Source organism: Tyto alba, unplaced genomic scaffold (assembly GCF_018691265.1).
Source record: "Tyto alba isolate M040663 unplaced genomic scaffold, T.alba_DEE_v4.0 Super-Scaffold_6, whole genome shotgun sequence".
In the NCBI taxonomy this organism is placed as follows: Eukaryota; Metazoa; Chordata; class Aves; order Strigiformes; family Tytonidae; genus Tyto; species Tyto alba.
Genome location: NW_024881327.1, coordinates 9,278,372 through 9,301,728, shown reverse-complemented (window position 1 = coordinate 9,301,728; position 23,357 = coordinate 9,278,372). Strand labels below are relative to the sequence as shown.

The following is a 23,357-nucleotide window of genomic DNA, read 5'->3' as shown; positions in this document are numbered from 1 at the left end:
TCAATATCAGACTGAAATGAGGAGGAATTGGGCCTCTAACCTTCATGGAGTATAAGTGTAGCTGGATGCATTCCTAGGGGCTAATTATCCATTCCTCCATATCATTTGCTTGAACTCTCAATTGCTCACTGTTTAATGCACATTGGGTGGATGCTGGAAAATGCCAAAGAAGATGTGAGATGGAAACTTAGGCAGGGAGATGCTCTTCCCACCAAACACAGATGTCAGAAGACCTGCCACATCCCACAGCAGGATTCTGAACAGGAGCAGCTCTCAAAAACCTGCATTGCTTTCCAAGAGTAGCGCAGAACTTACATCCCGGGCTGGCAGAAAGAGGGACAAGGGTTACACTGAAAGTCCGTTTTCTACATTTTGTAAGAAGAGCAGGGTGAAATAGCAATCCTTCCTGGAAAGGAAAAATTCCTCATGAACTTCACAGTCGGTTGTCTCCATCTCTCTTACCTAGGTAGAGGGGAAGTGTCCTAAGATGTAGACAAGGTAAATTTTGGTTTAGTGTGAGGTATTACTGCTGTCAATTTATTTTATGACTGGGATAATTTCTTTCTGTTTATCACGCAGCTAAGAGAACAATTCTTCCATTCTCAGGCCTGTGAAGCATCATCGTTTGCCTCACCCATATCGCTTTTACCAAAATCCAAAGTGAGAGGAAGAATAACCTTTACGGGCAGTATTCTAAATTTTTAGAGAACAGCCATGGAGAGAGAGAGAGAGAGAGATAGAGATACGCTTTTATGGAGGGTCTGTTGGGTGTGTGGTGGCAGTGACCAGCCCGGAGGGAAGGGTTGATGGCTGAGCATGTGCTCATTCTAGCCGGGAGTATGGGAAAGAGCCACTTCTGTGATGCGGAAAATTTAAGCTCCAGTTTGTGTGCATAAATAACTGAATTCAGGTATTAATTAGAGAGCATAATTTGTTTGGAGAGTCGAAGATTAAAGGACCTCTTGTCTTCCTTTCAGAACAATTTTGTCTGCATTGTGCTGTCTGATAAATCAGATTGCATAATGGGGATATTGTGTGGATTTTCCCAGAGCAAATCAGAATATGCTGATATTCGACCCATGCTTTTTCTTTTCTTCTCTGCTGCGCTCTAATGTCTATGGAAGAGCTTCTGCTCCTTTTACTGTCAGGTTTAACTGCCTCTGTACGCTCCTGCTGGCTGTATAGGGCATTAGTCGGGTTGTCAGTGGGGAAGGCTTCTTCACCTCGGGCATTCGAGATACAGTGCTAGTCACGTGTCCTGCTTTTTGGACTTTGAACCTCTGTCTAATTCTAACTTATCTTCCCTGATCCAATGATCCTTCAGCCTGGAAAGGATAAGCAGCAACACTCATCTGTTGTCAGCTTTGTTCAAGCCGTGGGGAAGTAGAGTAGTTGCTGTTTTGTTCTGTTTGTAAAACAACAAGCAAGAGCAAAATGCTCAAATAGAAGGAGCAAAACTAAAAACAAAACTGTGAGGCAAATCCTATTCATCTTTCTCGCGGGGTAAATGCAGCCGTATAGTCTGAGACTGTGGTATACACGGAGCTTGGGCTGTCCATGGGTGGGAATGCCTTTGCAAGGAGAGGAGGTCACCTGTGGTTGTTAACAGTATCATTAAGCTGAAATGAAACAGGGAGATAAAAGATGCGGGAATTTGGGTTTGGGTTTTGTTGGTCTGGGGGTTGTTGCTGAGTGGGGGTTGGTTTGTTTGTTGTTCCCGCTTTTTGTTCTGCAAAGATGAGGATGTCTTATCTGTGGCTTTGTTGCTTTGGACACAGTTTGTGTCCTCCTTAATAGTTGCTTATCCTTTTGAATTCAGTTACGTTGGCTTAGCACTGTGCAGAAGCCACCTCTCAGAAAAGTGCTGGATGTCCCCGGCTTTCTTCAATTGGATATACTGTGTCACTAGAGCAGTTAAATTTCAGCAGTGCCAGGGTAGCATACCCAGTGTGCAGTCACATCATGTTCTGGCTCTGGAGCTTTTATTACTTACGCTGTCACTGCGTATTAAGAATTAGTGAGCAGTGCGCACTAGATTGTTTTAGACGTGGTTTGTATATTATTCCTAACATTCCCTGACAGACCGTGCTACGCCAGCTGCGCTGTGTTGGTAGTATTGGAAGGAATATCAGCTGCTGTTGTTAAGTTAGGAATATAGGTTCACTTACAGCCTCAAATTCTTCTTTATACAGAGCTTTATGAAACAGGCATCTGTTGGGATGATAGTTTCTGTCCAGAGGTGAATCTGTTTAGAGGCTTGTCACCAAAAGTAAATTCCAAATTCTGCACAGATGTAGAAAGCCATGTATCACCCGTGTTGTGTAATGAGAAATATTTTCAAACTTGCCTTTGCACACTGGATTTCCTAAGGAGGAAGAAAACATGATTTTTAAAGAAAATGCTATCATTTGGCAGAAAGCAAAAGAGAAAATGCTTGATGAGTATTGAATTAGGCAATACTTGCTGCTCAGTTGTTTGTGAAATTGGTGGTAGATCAGTCTGTGCTTAGAGGGCCTGATCCTATTGCTGTTGGACCATTTGAGTCATTTGTGGACTGTGAATAGACAAACATTAGATCTGTCATGTTTAAGCAGACAAACAAATGAATTTTTTCGAGTGCTCTGTATTTGCTTATCATCTGGCCTATGTATCTCCTGTATATCTTGTATCTGTTGACTGGTGTGAAAAAGACTTTAGCTCGCCAACTCTGATCTCGGGGTGAAGGAAGAGAGAGAGGCTGGCCATGACAGTTTTAAGCAGAGAAGTCTGTGAAGGGGGAAAGATGAGGAAGATAAAAACCGTGAAAAATAGGGACATGAACGGAAAAACATAGGGAGCAGGACAAAGGAGGAAGTGAAACATAAGGAAACTGAAGTATGAGTGCCAAGGAAAAGAGAAAATGAGGGAAGCAAATAAAAGAAAACAGAAAGATTACGTAGTCGTCAAGTCTTTTTTAAAACATGTAAAACCAGAAGCGTTTCAAGATGCGAATGTGTATGTATAGAAATGTAGTTTGAGCCTTTTAAAATATAGGCTGTAATCTTGAATTTTTCAACTCGAATTGGAGACCTGTGGGCTTAGTGGAGCTGTATCCCATTTAGTTATACTAACAGATGGCCACATTAGTGGTATCACACATAGAGCATTTCTCCATCTTATTGCTCCTCTGCCCTGGGTTGTCCCCATTCTGCCATATGGCCACCAGTGATAAACGGTGAGGTCTCAAGAGCTGGTTCTGCTGGTAATCCAGACAGATCAGCTATCTGGTTGTGAAATGAGTGTGACACCGAAGGGTGCACGCGAGGAACATGGTGTTACTGTGTTGTTTCGGATGAAGCGGGCTATCTGAAGTGTGGCAGTAGTCAGCAGAACGGTAAAGACAGCATCCAGAGCGTGCCTAAAGCATGTGCTAAACGGGCAAGAGAAACACCAACAGAAAAAAATCAAGAAACTCTTCCCCTGGGGGACAACAACATAACATGTTTCTATAAAACTTGTTTGTTTGGGGAAATGTGTGTGCTAGTTAATTGAAACATTCTCTCCTGTCAACTGAGAATTGACAGGAGGAACACCAAAGCAGGCAAGTAGCAGCAAACTGTCTGAAGGCACATTTTTGGAGGCCTGTCTAGTCTGCAGTTTTTGAGTTCTTCCTTTTTCCAAACTATAATGTGAAGATTTAAAATTGGCAATGAAATATATCAGGAAACTTAAAAACAAATGACAGTTTGAAAAGAGAGGAAAATGCAGCACTCAGATCTTCTGTATAGCAGGGTAAAGGAAACGCGTTTTATATTGTTTGTGTATCTGCAGAGCTGTGGTATTATTAGAAATTCATTTCAAACCGAGGAGCTCAAAATAAAACTCCCATTTAGGAACAGTTGTACTGCTCAGTTTACCACGCTGATATTTACAGCCAACTAATCTGAATCCCTCTGTCCCTTAGAAATCGTCAATCCTCTCGAAGGTGTGAGCATCTTCCCACACTGTTAGATTTGAATATTTAATCTAGAGAATGAACTTGAGTTGAAATGCAACTCCTTTGGCAAAGGAAACTGCCTTTGAAGTTTTGGGATCTTCTACATTCCATGTTTCCTGTTTTAAACTAAAAGAACAAAGCATTCTTGAGCAGCGCACTGTAAGCACCCTGTGAAACCTGCATCTCGGACATCTGGCTGGCTGACGTGAGGAGCCAGACAGAAGAAGGAGGTCTGGGGACATTTCATTCACCTTCACATTAAGCAGCCCACCCTGGGTAAGAGAAGTTCATACAAGTTAGAGGTAATAAGGCTGATCGTATCCTCAATTACAGGGCAGCCAGACTAAAGGCTTCATGAAGAAAGCTGACTCCTGTGCTTTGTTGGTGAGGATGATGAAACACCCCACGCTAGCCATTGTAGGATGGACTTACAGTTATGATCACTTGGACAGAAAAAGCCCCAGATTCATTACATCTGCCTTTCTCTGAATTTTATAGGTAATTTCTCATGCAGCTCACGTAGACCTTCCATGTTTTTTCACTGTCCATAGACCATGACCTCTCCAAGCTTCCAGGCAACAAGATCCATGATCTTGCTTAAACTGTGAAGCTTCCTTTGGATGTGCCCGTTTTGCAGGCATGAAGAAACCCAGGCCAGATGAGATTTGTAGCAATAAAAGCTTCATGTCTGAAAAAATAAGGAATTGCAATCAACTTGAAACTTGCCTAATTGCACCAGGTCTAGAATATTATTTTTAGTCTAGACCCAGGGTGGAAATAATTTTAGCAACACCGATGACAAATCGCTCACTCTGTGCTGAATGATGTCTTCTCATCTTAATGTACTACCTTGGAGCATTCAGTGTTAGACTTGAGGTTGTGCTGTCCCTGTGCAGCAAGTGGCAAAAAGCAGATTGCAGCAGCACAGAGATGCAGGAGACAAATGGCTCCGCTTGTCTTTCACCGAACCTATTGCTGCACGTAGCGTTGGACAAAATCAGCTTGGAAGTAGGGATCAGGCACTTGAAGTTGGATCCAAGCAAGGCAGAGGCGAGGACAAAGGAGAGCTGGAGGATGCCTTTGCCCAAGTCTCGGGTGTCCTGTACAGCGTGTGGTTTAGAAACACTGCTGGATTCTTCTTGTGCCACCAGGCACGTGAGTGGCAACCTCTGTGGTTAACGATTTCCCCCATCTCTACCTGGTGGGGAGAGTCCATCCTAGCTCAGTGATGATTTTCTAGGCCTCTGACGCCCCATCCGGGCTGGAGCCATGGCTCCTTAGGCAGCTGCAGTCCCGGAGTGCTGCAGCGTTGCCCCTCGGCGGCGTGGGCTCGTGGTAGCACAGCGCACCACTTCTTGCCTCCGAAGCACCGCTACAGCTGCTGGGCCATTTGGCAATCTGAACTGGGAGCAGGAGCCTCTGCTGGCTGCTGACTTCTTGGTGACACCTAGTTTGTCAGGCGATCTATCTCGGAAGGGAACTGGAACAGCTTTTATGTTAAAATATCTGTTGTATTTATAAACCTTGCACTGATGCTTGAAGAGCTGTTTGAAAAATTGTATATGCCACTTTTAGATGAAGTTTGAAAAACCTGGTGTATACCATATACTTCATGTATAATCATAAACATCATATTTCATCATAAAATACTAAACATCATCACACAGCATGTGTATCTTTGCACAATGTCACGGATCAAGATTATAGATAAAATGGCAGGAGTTGGAAAGCAAATGATATTCCCACTGTTATTAAAGATTTGGTGGTCAGTGTGTTTGCATATTGCTCTTTAAGGAGTTACAGCTGTTTGGTGAGAGTGACTCAAGTAATTACTGGCAGGTTTTTCTTTTTTATTGTTATAATTTGGTTCTTTTGACCATCTAATTACAGATTTTCATGATTTCATTTCCTGAATGGTTCAAGAGTTGACTTGTCGGTAGCAAATTTTGGCCAGACTGCTCGTGAGAGCTTTTTAAACTGGATTCCACAAACAGATCGGAAGAACCTCTCCATAAGCACGCTGAAAGAGAGCTGAAGGCATCCCAAATTTTAACTCTGGCAAAAGCTCTGTAGTGGTATCAGGCGAGATGCTGGTTTGCTGCTGCTGCTGCTGTTTGGATGGGAGCTGGGTTGCTGACAAGTCAAGAGCCGTGGGAGAGGGCTTGGAGAAGGTTGTACCCTTACTAGCAACGAGCACTGTGCCGTAAGAGCAGAGCTCTAGGGCCAATTGACTGGTCCTGAGGACCTAATGTCCACAGGAATGTATTTTTTGGGGTGTTGGACTAGCTCTGGTTTGGTCACACAGGCTCCGCTAGTGGCTCAAGTGTTCTGGGGTGTGCTCCTGGAGAGCTGCTCCAGATTCAGTGACACCCCGAAGGAATCCTGTCTGTGGGCGCGGAGGCAGCACTGTGCTCTGCTGGGGGAGCTGCTCATCTGAACTGCAAACTGGCGGAGGCGCCGCAGTTAAATGTCTGGTCTTGCCTCTCCAACAGGGAAATTGAGCCCCTAGGCACAGGCTCCTGGAGGAAGTGGCAATGCTAGCTCTGACTTATTGTTAGCTAAAATCAAAGTCCACTAAGAATAATACCTATTAAAAAAAAAAAATCCTTTAATGCTGTTGATATGGCTTCAGATACAGCAGAAAATGAGGAAGCTCTTTCTGGGGCTGAAACGAAAAGAAAAAAGGGACTCGGCATTAAAACTAGAGGGTAAGATGCCAGAAACACTAGTGCAATTATCTCTCTAGGATAGCTGCAGATATTTTGACACAGCCTGCGATGACTAAGCCACTAGATTCAGGAAGTGCCTGTGTATTGAGAGCGTAAAGCAGTTATAGTGTTTTACTAGTATTGTGAAATGTTTTTATTTAAAAAAAGAGACACTCCACCCACCTTAAAATCAAAATCTAATTACACAAAATGAAGATGTTTCCTAAACGGTCTCCGTTGGAGCATGTGCTGCCAAACTGAAGTTGAAACATAAGAAGTGAACTCTGTTACGGCGAGTGCGTCAACATAAAGGGGGGTAATAAGGAGAATGTAAAGAAAAACTCCTTGAACTGTTCCTTGCACATGGTGTGTTTACTACAGCCTCATTTTGAAATGCTGTCACTTAAATAAATTAACAAATTTCTGCTTATTGAACTATGTTGTTCAGATGTCTCACATGCACCATCAACTCCTACAAACCTAAAGAGACTTTTCAGAAAAGAGCGCTAAGACAATTAACTTTGTAAAGTTGTTTTATTGGAGGGGAAAATCCTTTTTAAAAAGTAATTTTTAATTACTGTGTTGGTTTTTGTATTTAATGTGTCAGTCTATCATATCTTGACTTGGCAGCCAATATATGTATTTTTTTTTAACTTAAATCTGGGATGAAGGAAGCTGTAAATGTGGTTTGCTTAACAGGTTCAAGTTATTCTGCATTGATTTAAACATAAAATAGTGTTGGAACTACATTTTATCAACTGGAAAACTTCTGAATTCTGGTTAAGCGTTTTGGTCCAGGTGATATTGGCTGCTTAAAGTGTACTTAAACACAGCTTGAACCGATTTGGATTCGTTAGTTTTCCTCTTCTGTCAACTCACTCCTCTGCCCTGATTTGTATTCCTGCCCTCTGGCACAACGTTTCTCAGAAATCTCTCCTTCTCCTGCACCGTCAGGCCAGTGCCTTTGCTCTTTGAAAACACGTTGCGATTTCTACAAATCATGGAGGGAAATTACAAAATCTTAAAAGCTATTGCTCTGTTCCCTGTATTAAATATTCGTATTCTCACCCTTCTGTTTCCATCCCCTCTCACAAGTAGTTCAGCCCAGACTGACGCACCTTCTGTCGGGGGGGGCTGAGAGCCCTGGCCTGCGTTCTCAGCAGAATGATGTGAAGTCCTGGCAACCTCTCACTGTCATTTTAGGAGTGGATCAGCTCTTTAATGTTTTTTTTTATATAAATACCGAAATGATCATAGCTTTTATACGTCAGTGCCTGCTGCATTTGTTTTTTTTCCCTTAAACACCAACTCAATGAACAGATTTTTGCAATTTGTAGCTGCTCAGTCATTGTGTATGGCTTTTTAATCTCTAGAGGCCAGATGGAAGCGTGATCCTTCAGCATTGCTTCTTTTGCATAATGTAGGGATTGGAACTACATTTGAATAGCTCATAGTCATACATGTATAAGTGTATAAATATTTTTCTTTTCCCTCCGTGTACTTTCTCTTCTAATGGTTTGGTTTGGTTTTCTTTAATGACAGTTGGCTACAGGGGAAACTGTCATGAACAAGTAAATGCTATGCCCTGAAAGAAGTCTTACGCAGAAGAAAACAGATTTTGGTCAAGGAGACTTGAGAAAGAAGCTGACACTCAGGGGGTAAGTTTCTGAGACACGATGACTTACCTTGGTTTCGGGGCACTGATAAAATTGCTGTTAGATTGATCTGGAATGACGGCGTTTGGCTGGTTGTTTTTTTTTTTTTTTTTTTTTTTCTTCAGAAGCTTTATTTCAAGCTCTACTACAATCCTAACTTTGATTTTAGTTGTATTTATGGATTTATCCTCTGCTGTCAGACTGCAATCAATTGATTGAAATCCATAAATAATAAACATCAAGTTTCAATTTAAGACGCAGTAACAAGATGCTATTGGAAGAAGTTTTTTACGTACTTGAGCAGCTTTTTATAGCTAACTCCCTCCAGACTCAAATCCTGACACGTTCTTAGGGAGAGGAAGCTAATGGCTTTCCCGCATGTTTGTCGAGGCCCATGTGACAAATCCTACACGGCAACCGAAGGAGAGGACGCTCGCGCACCTGTTTGTGGAAGGGTTACATAAAAAGTCCTGCGACATATTTTAGCATCTACCAGTAAGATGAGCAACTTGACCTGCTTTACCCTTCGTAGGACATACGATATTAAATTAACAACAAGAAATAGGGGAGGAGGGGGGAAAAAAAAAGAAAAAAAAAAAAAGACATACTAACATGAAAAAACACATTTTATTGCACTTAAGTTATAAGAAAATAAAATTTCTAAGTGAATCAAACCATAGACACAATCCCTTTAAAGGTTGTTTTCCTCCATCATGTCAGGTTGTTACATAACTAAAATTAACCAACTGGAATCTGATTGTTTTAAATCAGACTATAAATAAAACAAAAAAAAAAAAAAAAAGGAGGAAAAAAGATCGCCTAGGATACAGTGTTAAACCACTTTCACAGTTCAGCTTGAGTTGTGGCTCTTGGAGAATGAGGCAAACCATTTGACTCTTCTGTTTCTCATTTTGTTTGCGTGTGACATCTTTACAAAAACGTAAGTTTTTGCTCTGTCAGTTCCTCCTAGCAATAACTGTAACAGTTGTTTTTTTTTTTTTTTCTCAAATACTGTAAAACACTAAGACTGACCAGCAACTTTATTTTCATTTTTGTATTTTATAGTATTTTTTAAAAATTTTGTCAGTTTTTTTTTAATGTATGTTCATTCCATTCACCACAGCCCTCACAAAGAAAAATTTCCCCACAGAACAGGCTGCAATAGCTTTGTTCTAAGGAATGTGTTTTAATTTTTGCCCAGAAAAAAGAAAATAAGCTTTGCACACACACTCAATTCTTTATTTGCAGGCAAACTTCACTCTTAATTGTCTGAAACTCTTCCACTCTCAGCCTCTTAGAGGCACAGTTGGCTCAAGTTTCAGTGGCAAAAAGTCTTTTTCTGTAACCAAACTAGAGCAAATTTGGAATTCAGTCTGGGACTAAAACGTCACAGCAGAAAAAAAAATAAAAAAAAATAATTTGCTTTTCTTTCTTTCATTTAGCAGCATAAATAAGTTTGGCCACTGGGAATACAGTACAGGGGTGGGACAACAATCCCATAATTGAAGACCTACTTCTAGCACCAGCATTGCGAATTAAATCCATCAGAGGACTCTCAAAACCCAGGACAACTTGCCACCTCAGAGCAACTTATGCGTTGAAGAGTGTAGATGGAAGCAACAGTAAATAGATTAAACAGAGGCTAATACTGTGATTGACATTGGCAATGGTTGGCAAAAAAAAAAAAAAAAAAAAAAGGAGGAATAAAAGAAGAAAAAGAAAAAGCTCTGATAAAACTGTACAAAACAATTCACAGTAATATTTTAGCTTTTCCACACCAGGAATGGACTCTTTGTTTTTGTTTGCTTTTTTTTTTTTTTTTTCATTGCAGATGCTCTCTAGTTTTTGAAAGTCAACCAGTGACTGCTCGTAGAGGTTGGAAGGGACCTCTGGAGGTTGTGCGGCCCAAGCCCCCGCTCGGAGCGGGGCTAAGGGACAGCGCGTTGCTCGGAGGGGCTGCCGGGACCCGGGGTGGCCCAGGGGTGCACGAGCAGGCTCGCCTGTGCAGCTTCTTTCAAGATCTTTGTGGTAAAATAACCTGTTAACAAGAACTGTAACAATTTTTTTTTCTTTTTTTTTTTTTTTTTTTTAACCTCCAAATTGCTCAAGGAGCAGTTGGAGGAGAGTAAAGAAATAATTGCACCTGGTTTCATTTCAAAAGTCGCATTTTTGCAAAGCTGCCCCGGTCAAAAGTGTAGCCTTTTTATGTGACGAGACAGCAAATGCCTCTCCTGTCAGTTAGAGTTTGTCATCTTTGTCTTCTCCTTCGTAGTCTGTAGGTCTTTAGGATCTGTTGCCCCAAGCCAACATCCTGCACCACCAAGGACAAGGGATTTTTTTTCCTTTTTCTTTTTTTTTCTTTTTTCTTTTTTTTTCAGGGGGAGGGAAAGGAGAACATCGTCTGCACGTTTGGACAAATTCATCTTTCTGCCCTTCACTTCATATCCACGTCAAAGTCCAACACCAGCAGCTTTGTTTCCTCAGTCCCGTTGCGGCTCCCCACCGCACACACTAGCTTTGTGTTAGAAGCTCTGATCCGCCACACGACGCCTCCGCTCCCCCCGCTCTCCAATGTGACTAGATTTCGGATAAATTCACCCGTTTTCAAGTCCCAAAGTTTTACAGTCCCATCATCTGAGCTGGTAATTACAAAGTTCTTGTTGAACTGTAAACAGGTCACAGCACTCTGATGCTTGTTGGGACCTGTAACAGTAAACCACAACATTTTTATTTGCAATTAGAAAGCATCAACACCTACCTATTTGCATACAGCTGTTTCTACCTGTTAGATGTGTCAGCTCAGTTTTGTACTTTAAAAAGCACAGAAGCCTTGCCGTGCTTTCAAAAAGTGCATGCAGGTATAGGAAAATTCTCCAGTATTTCCTTCCTCATCACAGTGATCTCATGTTGCTGTATACAAACAGGAGGGCAAGCGTGCACTTGGACACTCACGAAGATGAACTTAACCATCCAGAACGAGGTGACCGCTGTAAGCGTTTGTCTCCAAGTCCCTTTGAAGTGTTATTATGAGATTACTCGATCAGTAAATATTGACAGTTATGTATTGATGTATAAATATATATACTGTTAAAACAGCAGAGTCTGCTTTACAGGGAAATTTAATTTTCTGCCCCAGCCAGCAGTGCTGCAGATGATATATGGGAATGATGTAAGACCTTTTTTGTGGGGAGAAACAAAACAATGCGTTGGTGTGCGTGATGCCCGAGTGGCCACTGTGAAAGTGGAAACAAAACCCTTTCTTCTTACTGAAATAAAGAAAACATCTTCCACTCATTTCTCTTGATTTATTGCAACAGACAGTGTACTTTGTCTCCTGATCCAATTAATCAGTAGGCTTTGAAACATCCAAGTGACCCCTAAATAAATATGTTGCCTGACTGTTTTGAGATGTCATTTCCTACATATTTCTGTGGCTTATTAGGCTAATATACCCGTAGCAAATTGCTATCAGTCCAGACCATCTGCCTTTCATAACAGGCAAGTGATTTGAATAGATTGGATTAAATACGTTTTGTTTTTCTAACTCAGAGAAAGATCATACTGCTGTCATCAGAAAAATATTTAAGTTGTAAGTGGTCCCTGCTTGTTTCCTTGTATGTAATTATTTACAATTTTTTCTTTTTTTTTTTTTTTGCCTAGAATCTGCAGCATAGATGACTGCAGCCAGCTTGATTTACATGGAGGTAGTTTCGGCTTACCTTGCAATGTCTGTAAACATTGTCCTGTTTTAATGTCCCAGATTTTGACTGTAGAATCGGCATTCCCAGACACGAGTATATTGTCCTTGAGTTCCATTCCACTTGTGAGAGACTGGTGGCCTGTCAGCGTGTGAATGCAGTTGCCTGTCTCCACATCCCAAACTCGGATGGAAGTGTCGAGAGATCCACTCACCACATGGACACCATCAAACTACAAGAAAGGTAAATCTGTTACGCACACTTATATTAGGATCTTAGGAAGAAGGCTGTTAAGCATTTAGTTCACTCAATGCAGTATTTGATACTGTACGTATTCAGAAACTGCATTACCAAGTAAGAATTCGGTGTAAGCAGAGATGGCCACATTTGGTACCAGAGCAGGTGATTCCTGGTCAGTGTAACCTCCTGCTGTAGACGGGGGCTATGAGGTACGTGGCTCGAGGGGAAAGGCTCTGAACCACTGCTCTTTCCAATGGGCCACAACTCCTTTAAACCCAGCAGAACCACGACTACACTAAGAGAAGGTAGTTTTCCCAGTAAAGACATTAAGGAGCCAAACCTGCTTTTCACAAGTCAGAGGGACCTTAAGCTGGAGAAGGGCAACATTAATCCCGAATCATCCACACAAAAGCCAAAACATAGGAAAATGGAAGGAAGGTAATTGAAAAATGCTGGGTTTAGATGTTTTTTTATAATAATAATTTTGTGCAGTAAGGAACTTTAACTTCCTAGTCATTGTAGGGAAAGGCATACAGGCTAACATGGGTGTCCAAATTCCTGGATTTTTCTGGGCATGTATTACATATAAAATAAAAAGATGTAGAACATGAACATGTAGAGAGATCAGCTAAGAAACTGAGACACTTTCGACCAAGAGGCCTGAACATGTAGAGAATATAAAGGTAGAAAGTAACTTGAGTGATAGTGACAATAACATGAGCCCAGAATTTTCAAAAAACGAAGGGAAAAGAACAGCAGAATAAAACCAGTGGGCTTCAAGGAGGAATACTTCAATAAATTGAGACTTCCTTCCCATGAGGTTTTTATATATCTATTCTCTGAGGGGAAGAAGAGTTCAGGAGAGTTGGCACTTTCTTAAAGACACAAACAATCCTTGTGTGAAGGAAAGATAGGAAGTGTAGTAAATTACCAAGACCCACTTGGCTAGAGCACAAGGAATTGTACAAAAAGTAGAAACTAGATCAATAGATGTGTTTAAAAGAGCATACTGGGACAAAATCAGAAAGGCAGGACACAAAACAAGATAAAACTAGCAAGAGCTGTTAAGGATGTGAAAACACTATTCTGCAAAAAAAAAAAAAAAAGAAAAAAAACAAAACAAAAACAAAACACACACTCCCCTCTTCCCCCCCCCCCCCAAAAAAAAAAAAAACAAACAAGAGGAAGGCCAAAATAAAAAAGCTCATTTATACTCAGTGGGAAGGAAACACCAAGTGAGGCCAGCTATTTAACTTTTATTTGCTTCAGTCCTCAGCCATCTGAGTGTAGGCTCACAGCACTAACACAACTGACAACTGAGTAGAAGCTTTTGCTAGAATGGGGGAAAAAAAAAAAACACATAAGGCAAGTTGTTTTAAGACAATCTCGGCGACATCTGCTGCCATCTTTGAGAACCCATGGAAGACAGACAAGTTTCAGATGGCAAATACAATTCCTTTCTTTATTGAAGGAGACGATGATGGGAGATGGGAAAATACGGATCGGTCCGTCTAACTTCAATTTCCAGAAGGAACTAACAAAAAAATCAATGTGGTTGTAAGCCCTTAGCAATGCAGTATGTAGCAGCAAACATACATTTGTGGGAAAAGATCTTAACCAGTATGATTTTTTTTTTCTGTGACAGTGAAAAGCCATGTGAAACAGCAGATGTGCTGTTTGTATTTTCACGAAAAGGGAGGTAAATTTTAGGCAGGGATACTATCCTGTTCAGAACTTTGTTCACAGCATTATTAGAGACATCAGAAGGAGTTCCAGCGGGGGTCTGGCATTTAGTATTTTCGTTAGGATTTTGGTGACATTTGAAATGGCAGAACTGACCCAAAGCAAAGAGTGTAAAGGTGAAGATTTGAGCTTGGCAGGGAATGAACGAAGGTACGGCTGCAGCCTGGGAGAGCGAAGGCTGGGCAGGAGTCTGCTGCAGCTGGGGCAATGCGCCCCTGCTTGTCCACGTGGACTGACAGGTGTCTAATAACGGCAAAGAACGAACCCGATTAAGGAACTCAACTACCCGAGACTGCTGCTTTTCATAAAACCTGCAGAAAACTAACATCTTAGATCTCAGCAGTCCTAGGTTCAAGAGAATGCAGAGCACTACGTGCACATACAGACCGTTTATCTGCTGTACGCAATGTGTTTCTGATGAAAATAGTCTAAAGAAATATACTCTGGCATCTGAAACAGAGTTATGCTATATAAGGCATATAAAGTAACTTTTCACTTCTAGGAAGCCTCGGTAAGACTTTGACTGGGATGCTGCACCCTGTTTCGGGCACCCCGCTTTCGAAAGAGGATGTGAACTAACGTGAGCTCAGAGAAAAGGGCGAGGAGCGCCAAGTAGCCCAGCAGATCTCGCTGAGCAGAAACACTACAGAATGTTTTTCTTTCCTAAACAGAACTAAAACAGATTGATGTAACAAATTTTGAGTTCTTTCCTCCCTTTCCTGCAAATTAACTGTATTCCCCGTACATAAGGCATTCAGAAAGAGAACTTCAAGGCTGGGCATCAAGACAAACTTTACGCTGCTATTGCTAGAGTCAAACAGACAACTGTTTGGATCAGTGGTTGAGCTGTTATCCAGGAGCCCTGAGAATCTGCAGATTACTTCAAAGGCGGCTAAGAAAGAGTAAGAAAACACAACATGGTCAGTAGTCTTCAAGTGCTGCATCAGGATCTCGGAAAAATGTTGAGAGGTCTACAAAGGGGAAAACACTGAGGTGTAACAGAACCTGCCGGGGTGGGGCAGGGCGGACAGGCTGGTTTCTCAGCCTGATTATTCTATTTATGGGAGTTCTGCCTTTTGGGGCTATTTCAGGCCAAAGGGCAGGAGCTCAGCTTGCAGTTTTAAAGAATATTTCTGTCCTAAAACTGCACACACCTGCAGCCTCCTGCCCCCCAGAAATGTGTTTCAGAATGCCACCTTCCACTTACAAGGTGTAAATAGCATCGGTGTGTAACATAACGCAATTATTTGATCCGTTATTACTACAGTGCAAGAGCAAGACGTGACTATTCATAAGCCAAAACAAGAACCACTGGTGAAGAGAAGGCAGAATAACGTACATGGTTTGCAAACTGCCCCAGATGAAACACAACCTTCGGACTGTTTTTCAGTGATAGGTGGGTACTGCAGCATTTTTAACTCACTGCTTGTCTAGAGAACACTCCTCAGCCTAGGAATGTAAGAGAAGGGCTGGAGATTTTGTTGATAAATTTTACTACGTATTTTGGGAAGGGAAGCCAGTTAGGTATTTTGTTCCTATTGAATCTATTATGGCAAGACACACCTTATGAGAAACGTCTCTAGCGCTGAGCTTTGCTTTCTGAGCCCCAAACCGGAGCAGTTACATGCCAAAGGCAATTTCCCGATTTTGAACTGTCTTTGTTAATTTCTTCTTCAAGTCCTGCCAGTCTGGGGTGAGAACCGGCACAAGCACGACATCAATTTCTTTCGCCTTTCGACGCCTGGAAGTGAAGCTTTGACTCTATAAATGACCAAGATGCTCTCTGGGGTTAGTAAAGGTACGAAGGGCCCAGGTGAGGTCTCGGTGTCCCTTTGCCAGCTCCGCCCCGGCGAGCGGGCAGGGTGAGGGGCTGGCAGCAGAGCCTGCACCGCCAGGAACGTCTCTCGGCTGGAGATCTGGCCTCCACTCGGGGAAGAGCAAGTAGAAGGCTGGAGATTTTACAGTGGAACATTCAGATTTTGGCCCTAGTGTGAATTCCAGTTTGCAACTGGAAGATGGGACTACAAAATAAGGATAAACACATCTGCATAATTCAGAACATTAATCCAATGGGGCTTTTGGCACATTTTTAGTTACTAGATCTTCTGCTTTATTGAAAACAGTAAGTTTAAAATTTCTTTGGGGAAAGCAAAAACATAGGTCCAAAATTCATGCAAACTTAAAAAAACAAAAAACCAAACCAACCAACCAACCAACCCACAAAGCTACTGAAGTTGACAGTATATTTGGGCTTTATTGTACTGAGTGCTTTAAAATAAAAAAAATGCTCCTCTTAAAAAAAAAAAGTCAGTTTCTAAATTAAGACAGCACATAACTAGCTCGTGTAACAAAATGAAAGAGGGGACTATCCCGGATGCCTCCATATTCTTATGGTCTGCAGTTCTGGAGTAGGTACCCACAATTTAATAAACAAGGTGAAATAAACTGACTTGACATGTTACTTAAGGAAACGAAAGCAGCAGATGAAAATCACATACCTGTAACGAGTAGACTCTGTTAGTATGCCCTTGCAGTGTGTGCAGACAGGTCTCTGTCTCTGGATCCCACACTTTGACCATAAAATCATATGCACCACTTACAACCCTTCTGCCATCATACTGAACGCACCGAACGGCAGCTACGTGGCCCATCAGAACGTGTAAACACTGGCCCGTCTCTATGTCCCAGACTCTCAGCGTAGCATCCCGAGACCCACTGACCACTCTGGAGGAACAAGAAAACCCCTCCTGTACTCAGCATTGGACATAACAGCATGAAGACAATTAGACTCGGGTATCAAGCAGCTTTGAGTTTGAATTTGGAACATCAGACTGCATTAGCCCACCAGCCACCAGAGATCTGGGTTGGCACGACGTTTTAGCAGGGTCACAAACGACTCGAGTGTTTTCCCTCCTTGCTCACCTCTCCTCAGGATCTGCCTATTTGATATAATTAGCAATCGGTATTTAAAAAGGCGGTTCCTTCCTGAACAGCAAAACAATGCCATGAGAAATTATGTGGGCTGTTGTATCTATCTGTGAAAGCTTATGAATATGCTGAGCTCCAGCCAGCGCTATGAGCATTCTGTTTTAATGACTGAGCTAACTAATTATAACAATTAAACAAAGATCTTTAGCTCTTACTTCAGTGAAGTAAAACTTCTATTCTGCTTGACTTTTTTTCAGTTTATACTTTAAAAAGCTTTTTCAGGCAAGAGCAGAAACGGGGAGAAATTAATATTAATGCAACTGATAAAGAAAAAACCTCATCCTTCTTCAAAAAAGAAGAAATGCAACCAACAGGCACTCTGTCAACAGCTCCATACCACAGCCAAATGAAAGAGCTTTGCCAGCGTTCATGGAATCAAGACGTGGTTTACTATTGCAGAAATTACGATAGAGCCAGTTAAAATAAAATAGTGCAGTGACAATACTTAAAGTCATTCTGTAAAATGAGTAAAAGTTTGTAGCACTGACAAAAGGGAGAAATTATTCAGAGTGTGGGAGACTGGCTCGCAGCGTAACAAAGAATTAGTTTTGAAATAACGTAGAATGTAACTTTATTATAATAAAGTACATGACTCAATTTTCTGTTCTTTAATTAGCACTCTTATGCTTTTGCTTCTATTAATCATCTCCTCCCTGGTGTTGATTTACGTAGCTTAGTTTGAATGCTTTGCCTGCTTTGTATCTCACGCAGCGTTGGATGAGGGACCCAAGTTTCACAAGCACTTTCTGCGAACACCAGTGTAAATTACAAGGCCAAGCGTGGCTGCAGCTGTGGCCAAGGCCTCACCTTTTCTCGTGGAGGTGCATGCAGCGCACGGTGGAGGTGTGGCCGTACAGGGTGTGTATGCATTCTCCAGTCTCAGCGTTCCAGACTTTCAACGTTCGGTCTGTAGAGCCACTGATGATGATATTGTCCCTCATCTGTGATGACCAGACTCCGCCCGTGTGCCCAACCAGCGTCCTCAAGCACTGGAAAGAAACACTTTGCTTAGTTACCCCTTTGACAGAGGTGAACGGCAACCTAAGAGAAAGTAACCTAGGAGGTAAGAGTAGCCTCTCATAGCAAGAGCCACAAGGCCCCGGGGAGACTCTTCTGTGATTGAACACAAAACTCCCACCCTTTTAGAAAACACGCGTCAAAATTCTCTCCCTGCTGTCGGTGCTTTGACTGTAAGGAATTTCCTCTATAATCTCTTCCTTGATAAACTAAACTGTCTCTCCGGATTTCTCAACACAGGGCATGTTCTGCAGCCCTGAGTCATTTTCCTGGCATTTTTCTGAGTCACTGCAGGCTTTCCGATAGCTTTTTGAAGCATAAGTGTTCGAACTGGAGAAAGCATTCACTTAGTAGTTTTACCACCAATGCTCTGTTAGTTTTACCAACCACGTACCCTTAATGTATTTTTCTGTTTGTTTAACCGAGAAACATCGCATTCTGCGAGCCACAGCTCCAGCATCAACACTGCAAAATCACGTTTCAAACCTTTTTCCGACTTCTTTCCTGCTGCCCAGGAGAGAATCCCACGCTCCGTAAGCGCAGCCCACCTTCTCGGATCCCAAACGTATGACATGATTTCTCACCACGCGGAGACGGTGTTTGCTCACACCCACTTCCACACAACCTCCGTCACTCTGGAACAGCGACTCGTCTCCGTCTCTCAGCCTGTATTCCTTACAAGTAATGACTACATACGCTTTCTCACCAGGCAGCAGCAAGTGCTAATTAGCACAGACAAGAAGAGATCCTTGCAAGACCCCTCTAGAAAGATGCTCCATGAAGACGCTGCATTTACATTAACAACATGATCTCTATAATTACGCACTTCCTAACCCATTTAAACATGTGCCATGTTGATGTTGCACTGCTCTGTCTTCTTCAGTCGTGTCATGGGGGATACAGTCGTGCAGTGCACATAGTCATCTATTTCTGCACTATTGTTTTTCTCAGTCAAACCTGTAACTCTACCAGAAAAGAGGTCAAGACAGTTTGATGATCTCTTTTTCTGTTATCTAATGCTAAGTGGCATTAATTGCCGTGGCCATCCTTTAACTGTTAGTTGTCTCCCCTTGATGTAGTCCAACATTTTTTTATCTGAGATAATGTACCCTAAATACCCAGTCTTTTTGTTGCCTCCACTTAAGTATTGACACATTTTAGCTTTCTGGCCATCCCTTGGATCTTCTCCTTGTGCTCATACCTTTTGAAAGAACAGCAATTTTACACTACAGGTTACTTTTTAGCAGAAAATCATCAAATTCAGATTATCTGGATCAACTGTAATAAGAAAAACCCTAACTCTGGTAGTTGTTGTTCAACATCCTTGGGAGTTTCTGCCGAAATGAAGTGCTCTATTATCTCTGCACACTGTATTTCCATCACGTGAATTTTCTCCCCCAATAAGTATTGCTTCTGCATCGGTGATCATTTCCGTTGTTAATATCCTGTTCTAACATCCTTGAAAATGCCTTGCTTTTTTACTGTATATAGATTCCCTGTTCTTTAACATTTTTTACCAGTCTTCTGCAATTCCTGGCTCCTAGCTTAATTCACTGCTATCAAATCCATCTTTTTCAGTTCGTAGCTGTTATTCGCTTTTACAGTTCCTGTTTTTTTTTTTTTTTTTTTTTTTTCTCTCTCTCTAAATTTCAACCAATTTGCTCATATTTTAAGAAATCATCCTTCGAAGGCAGTAAGAAAGAACACAGAAGCCTTATTTTGGGCTTTACATCTGTCAAGGGGATTATTTAGTCATGTTCATTTGCACAAACCAACCTTCAGGGTTTTTTTATTTTATTAATTCTTCAGCATCAGCGAGCATGAAGGCTGATACAGCAGTCTTCCATCTTTCATATACAATTTCTGGCTCTCTCAAAGGTTTGGGGTAAATAGTCACACTAGGATTTGTAATTATGTTCAAAAAAATTACTGAACAGGAATTGTTAAGTCATGCTACTATGACCAATTTTATCTATTTAAAGGAACACTATGCTTTTGAGATGGCGGTATGTACGAAGGAAGTATTTTTCATTTGAGTTTCGGCTGCCCTTCTCAATTAAAAAATGTAAATTTCAGTGTGGGTTCCTTCATTAGACAGTTTGTTGTAGGGAAGCCAACAGAGGCAGGGTGAGGCTGCCTACTGCTTTTAATTTTTAGTTCCCCACAGCAGTATTTCCAATCCCTTCAAGGATCTTCTAGGCATGCAAAGACAAATGCTTAATACGTTCAGCTTCAGCATTATGAAAGGGGCACCTTTTACACCTGAACCACGTTATCCCCAACAGCTGTCCTCTTGTTCACGTAACTATATCATTAAAACAAAGCTAGGTACACACCGTACTAGTCTAGAAGGAAGCAGCAGTGTTTCCCTGCAGCCTTTTCTGTATCCTCGGAGCATGGTCAGTCAGTCACTTTAAAGAAAATAAATCTGTGTGCTGAGTAGCTGTGATGTTCTAACATGAGTGAAATGTTCAGTACTGTCTTTTTGATTGCACATATTGTTTTGCTTCTCTAAGCCAAAATTAAATTATTGAAGGTTATTAAATTCCTGCCTGAGCTGGATCTAATTTAATAGGAAATATTTAAACCTAAAGCAAGTTACTCTTTTTTTTTTTTTGGTGGCTCAGCAATATAGTTGCTTATAAAGAAAAACAAACTGTGTATTTGAAATCAGAGCCAGTGTAAACCGAACACCCCATTTCAGTAACTCGAAAACAACAGAAAGAACACTAGCAGGCAGGTAAGCAAGGGAGATCCAGCGGGGTAAAATCAGGCCAAATGAAGCTTTAGGGGAGTTAAAGTAACACATCTGCCCCAGTTCTTTAGAACCCAGGTCCCAAACGCCTCCACGAGCGTGGCAGAACTGCCAAGGGAACTCGGGTACATGCCGACGCGGGCGGCAGCGGCGCCGCAGTCCCACCTCAGGGTGACTTCTGGGAGCCCGACCAGTTTCCGCGTGGGGAAAACACGACGCCGGTTCCCCCCGGCCCCCGCTGCTGGCCCAGCCCTGCCCCACCGGCAGCGCCCGCGCCGCCCCGACGTACCTTGCCCGTCACCGCTGACCACACTTTGAGCGTGTTGTCGTCCGAGCCGCTCACTATCCGGTTCCCGCAGAACTGGAGGCACGTGATGACGTGGTCGTCGTGGCCTTTGAGCACCTGGCGACAAAGACCAGAAAAACGTACGGTCACCGCCGACGGCGGGAGAGGAGAGAGGAGCAGGAGAAACAAAGTGCTCTGCTGATTCATACATTATAAAACGCTCGAGTTGGTTCAATAATAATAAGGCCCCTTAATCCCGTATGTCAAGTCTAATTTACCGCCAGCTGGGACCACAGAAAGTATTTTCCTTCTTCCGCGGAGTGACGCTGCATTGCTTAGCAAGCACGCTACGGCTGCCGTAAGCCTCCTAGAAGAATCAGGGAAAATCACTAATAAAAGGAGGCTGAATTAGTAACTGGACATTGCTCAATTCCTCTGCAGTCATTCCATCTCTTTTTTTTCGTTGAGCTACTTTTTCCTATCAGGAGCTGTTTTAATCTTGAAAAGGATGAGGTTGTATCATTTGCTGCATATTTGTATTTCAGCGGTCAAGGCTGACCATTTTTTTTTTTTTTCCCTTAGCAGCCAAGCATTGTAATCTATTAAATGCCAGGCAGCACCAAAGTAAAAAACTAGAAAACCGTTAACTCAATTAAATACAAACAAAAGCAACAACCTAATGTGCTGGAAATGTGGATTGGAATGTTGCTGTCTAGAGGTGGGATTTTCAAGGCTTGATTTGGGAAAAACTACAACTCAGGATATTTTACTGCAATACGGCAAAAAAAAAAAAAAATCTTTATCCTAATACATAGGATGAGGAATTTTTTAATTTAAGATATCTGAACACTTTTCAAGATGTTCATTGAAATGAAATGGGCATTTGGATAATGCCTGAGGCTGTAATTTTAATAATAATTCCAAGGTAACTTGATGTGATGCATCAAGGCAAGAAATACAGAGTTGTTGCCAGAGATATACATAAGTCACGGCCAAATAAACAGCAGGATAGGTTTTCCATGGGAATTTTTTTGTTCTTAGTGTTATTATTTTGTTGTACAGTAATCAAGAACACAGGCCAGTTGCCTTCAAACATTCAAAGCCTACGAGAACGGGGTTTCTTCCTGATTCTGACTGCTTGTTCAATACCAGGTTTGATTAGACAGTGGCTATTTAATTTTACAAAAAGTCTGAAGTACTGCTTCACATCTTCATATTGGAAAAGATGCAACAATAACGTATCAATGTCATTAAAGGATTTTAATATTTAAAAAAACAAACAAACAAAAATCTTAACAGGGAATGAAGCTATTGTCTTGTGCTGCTCAACTGAGAAGATGCTGTATAAAAATAAAGCATGAAACGATCACAGAATAGTTGTGGAGTATTTTTATGTTGCGATGTGGCCCATCTCTACGAATGCATGCATATATGTATGTATTTATATATACTATGTAAGTCTGTGTGTTACATTTTAAGTCTAAGTATTTCCAATCGAGTTTCTGAGATCGTATGTCTCAGACTGGCATATTTACAGGAAGTCATGAAATTGTACAGAAATTTTTAAAACAGAAGTGAAAGAGGATTCTCCTGTATGAAGAATCACATTTTGATTTGCTAATACGGTGCTCTGAAATTAACTGAAACTGAGGGGAAGTTAAAATACAAATAATTTTTTTCCTGTAACGATACACCGCTTTTTGTGCATGGATAGTCTGGCTTGTCTGAATTAAAAAAAAAAAACCCCACGAGCTGATGCTGCTTTGTTGATGGCCCCACGCACACAGCCCAGAAACTCACCTTGGGCGATTTCAGTTCTCCTCGCCGCCAGTTGGTATCAATCCTGTGCTGTCTGATGTAGGCGCTTTTCCACGGACTGTGTATAAAGCCGGGTTTTATTACCTTCCTTCTCTTGATATGTAATGGTTCATCAATCCCTAAAATGAATTTAAAAAAAAAAAAGGGGGAGGGGAGAGATGAGGCCACCTGAAAGAAAACAACTCCTCCCCCGCCCCAGCCTTGACAGTGAACCTCTGACATTCAGTACTGCACTGACGTAGCGACCTCCCGCAGGCCAATATTCGCACGGTGTCCCCGTGACACCACGCTGTTCCTCCGCTCTTTTCACTGCATCTCTCCTTGTCCTTTAAGCATGATCATTACTGCAATCGTGGCCGAGGATGTGCAAGTTCACCGTTCCTTGCTGGCAACCCACTAGCCTGGCTTCAGATCCGCCTTTCTGAGGCAACGGAGCAGGTTAGTGCCTTTTTCAAATGGGTGTCGTCCAACAA

General features: G+C 41.9%; 1 protein-coding gene and 1 long non-coding RNA gene across 9 annotated transcripts in view; one reads left to right on the top strand and one right to left on the bottom strand.

Moving 5' to 3' along the window:
- Positions 1-7,247: 7,247 nt before the first annotated feature.
- LOC116965172 lies at positions 7,248-9,141 on the top strand. Its single transcript, XR_004409191.2, has 2 exons — positions 7,248-8,104; positions 8,227-9,141. It is a non-coding gene; the product is annotated as an uncharacterized LOC116965172 (long non-coding RNA).
- Positions 8,948-23,357, bottom strand: part of FBXW7 (F-box and WD repeat domain containing 7) — a 191,462-nt gene continuing 177,052 nt past the window's right edge. For all 8 annotated transcript variants that reach the window (XM_042807634.1, XM_042807639.1, XM_042807637.1 and 5 more), the window contains 6 exons: positions 22,867-23,003; positions 21,070-21,183; positions 17,816-17,997; positions 16,519-16,744; positions 12,059-12,269; positions 8,948-11,042 (listed from right to left, as the gene is read on the bottom strand). In XM_042807634.1, the coding sequence (XP_042663568.1) occupies positions 10,774-11,042; positions 12,059-12,269; positions 16,519-16,744; positions 17,816-17,997; positions 21,070-21,183; positions 22,867-23,003 (1,139 nt within the window). In that variant the 3' untranslated portion in view covers positions 8,948-10,773. The remainder of the gene's footprint in view (positions 11,043-12,058; positions 12,270-16,518; positions 16,745-17,815; positions 17,998-21,069; positions 21,184-22,866; positions 23,004-23,357) is intronic.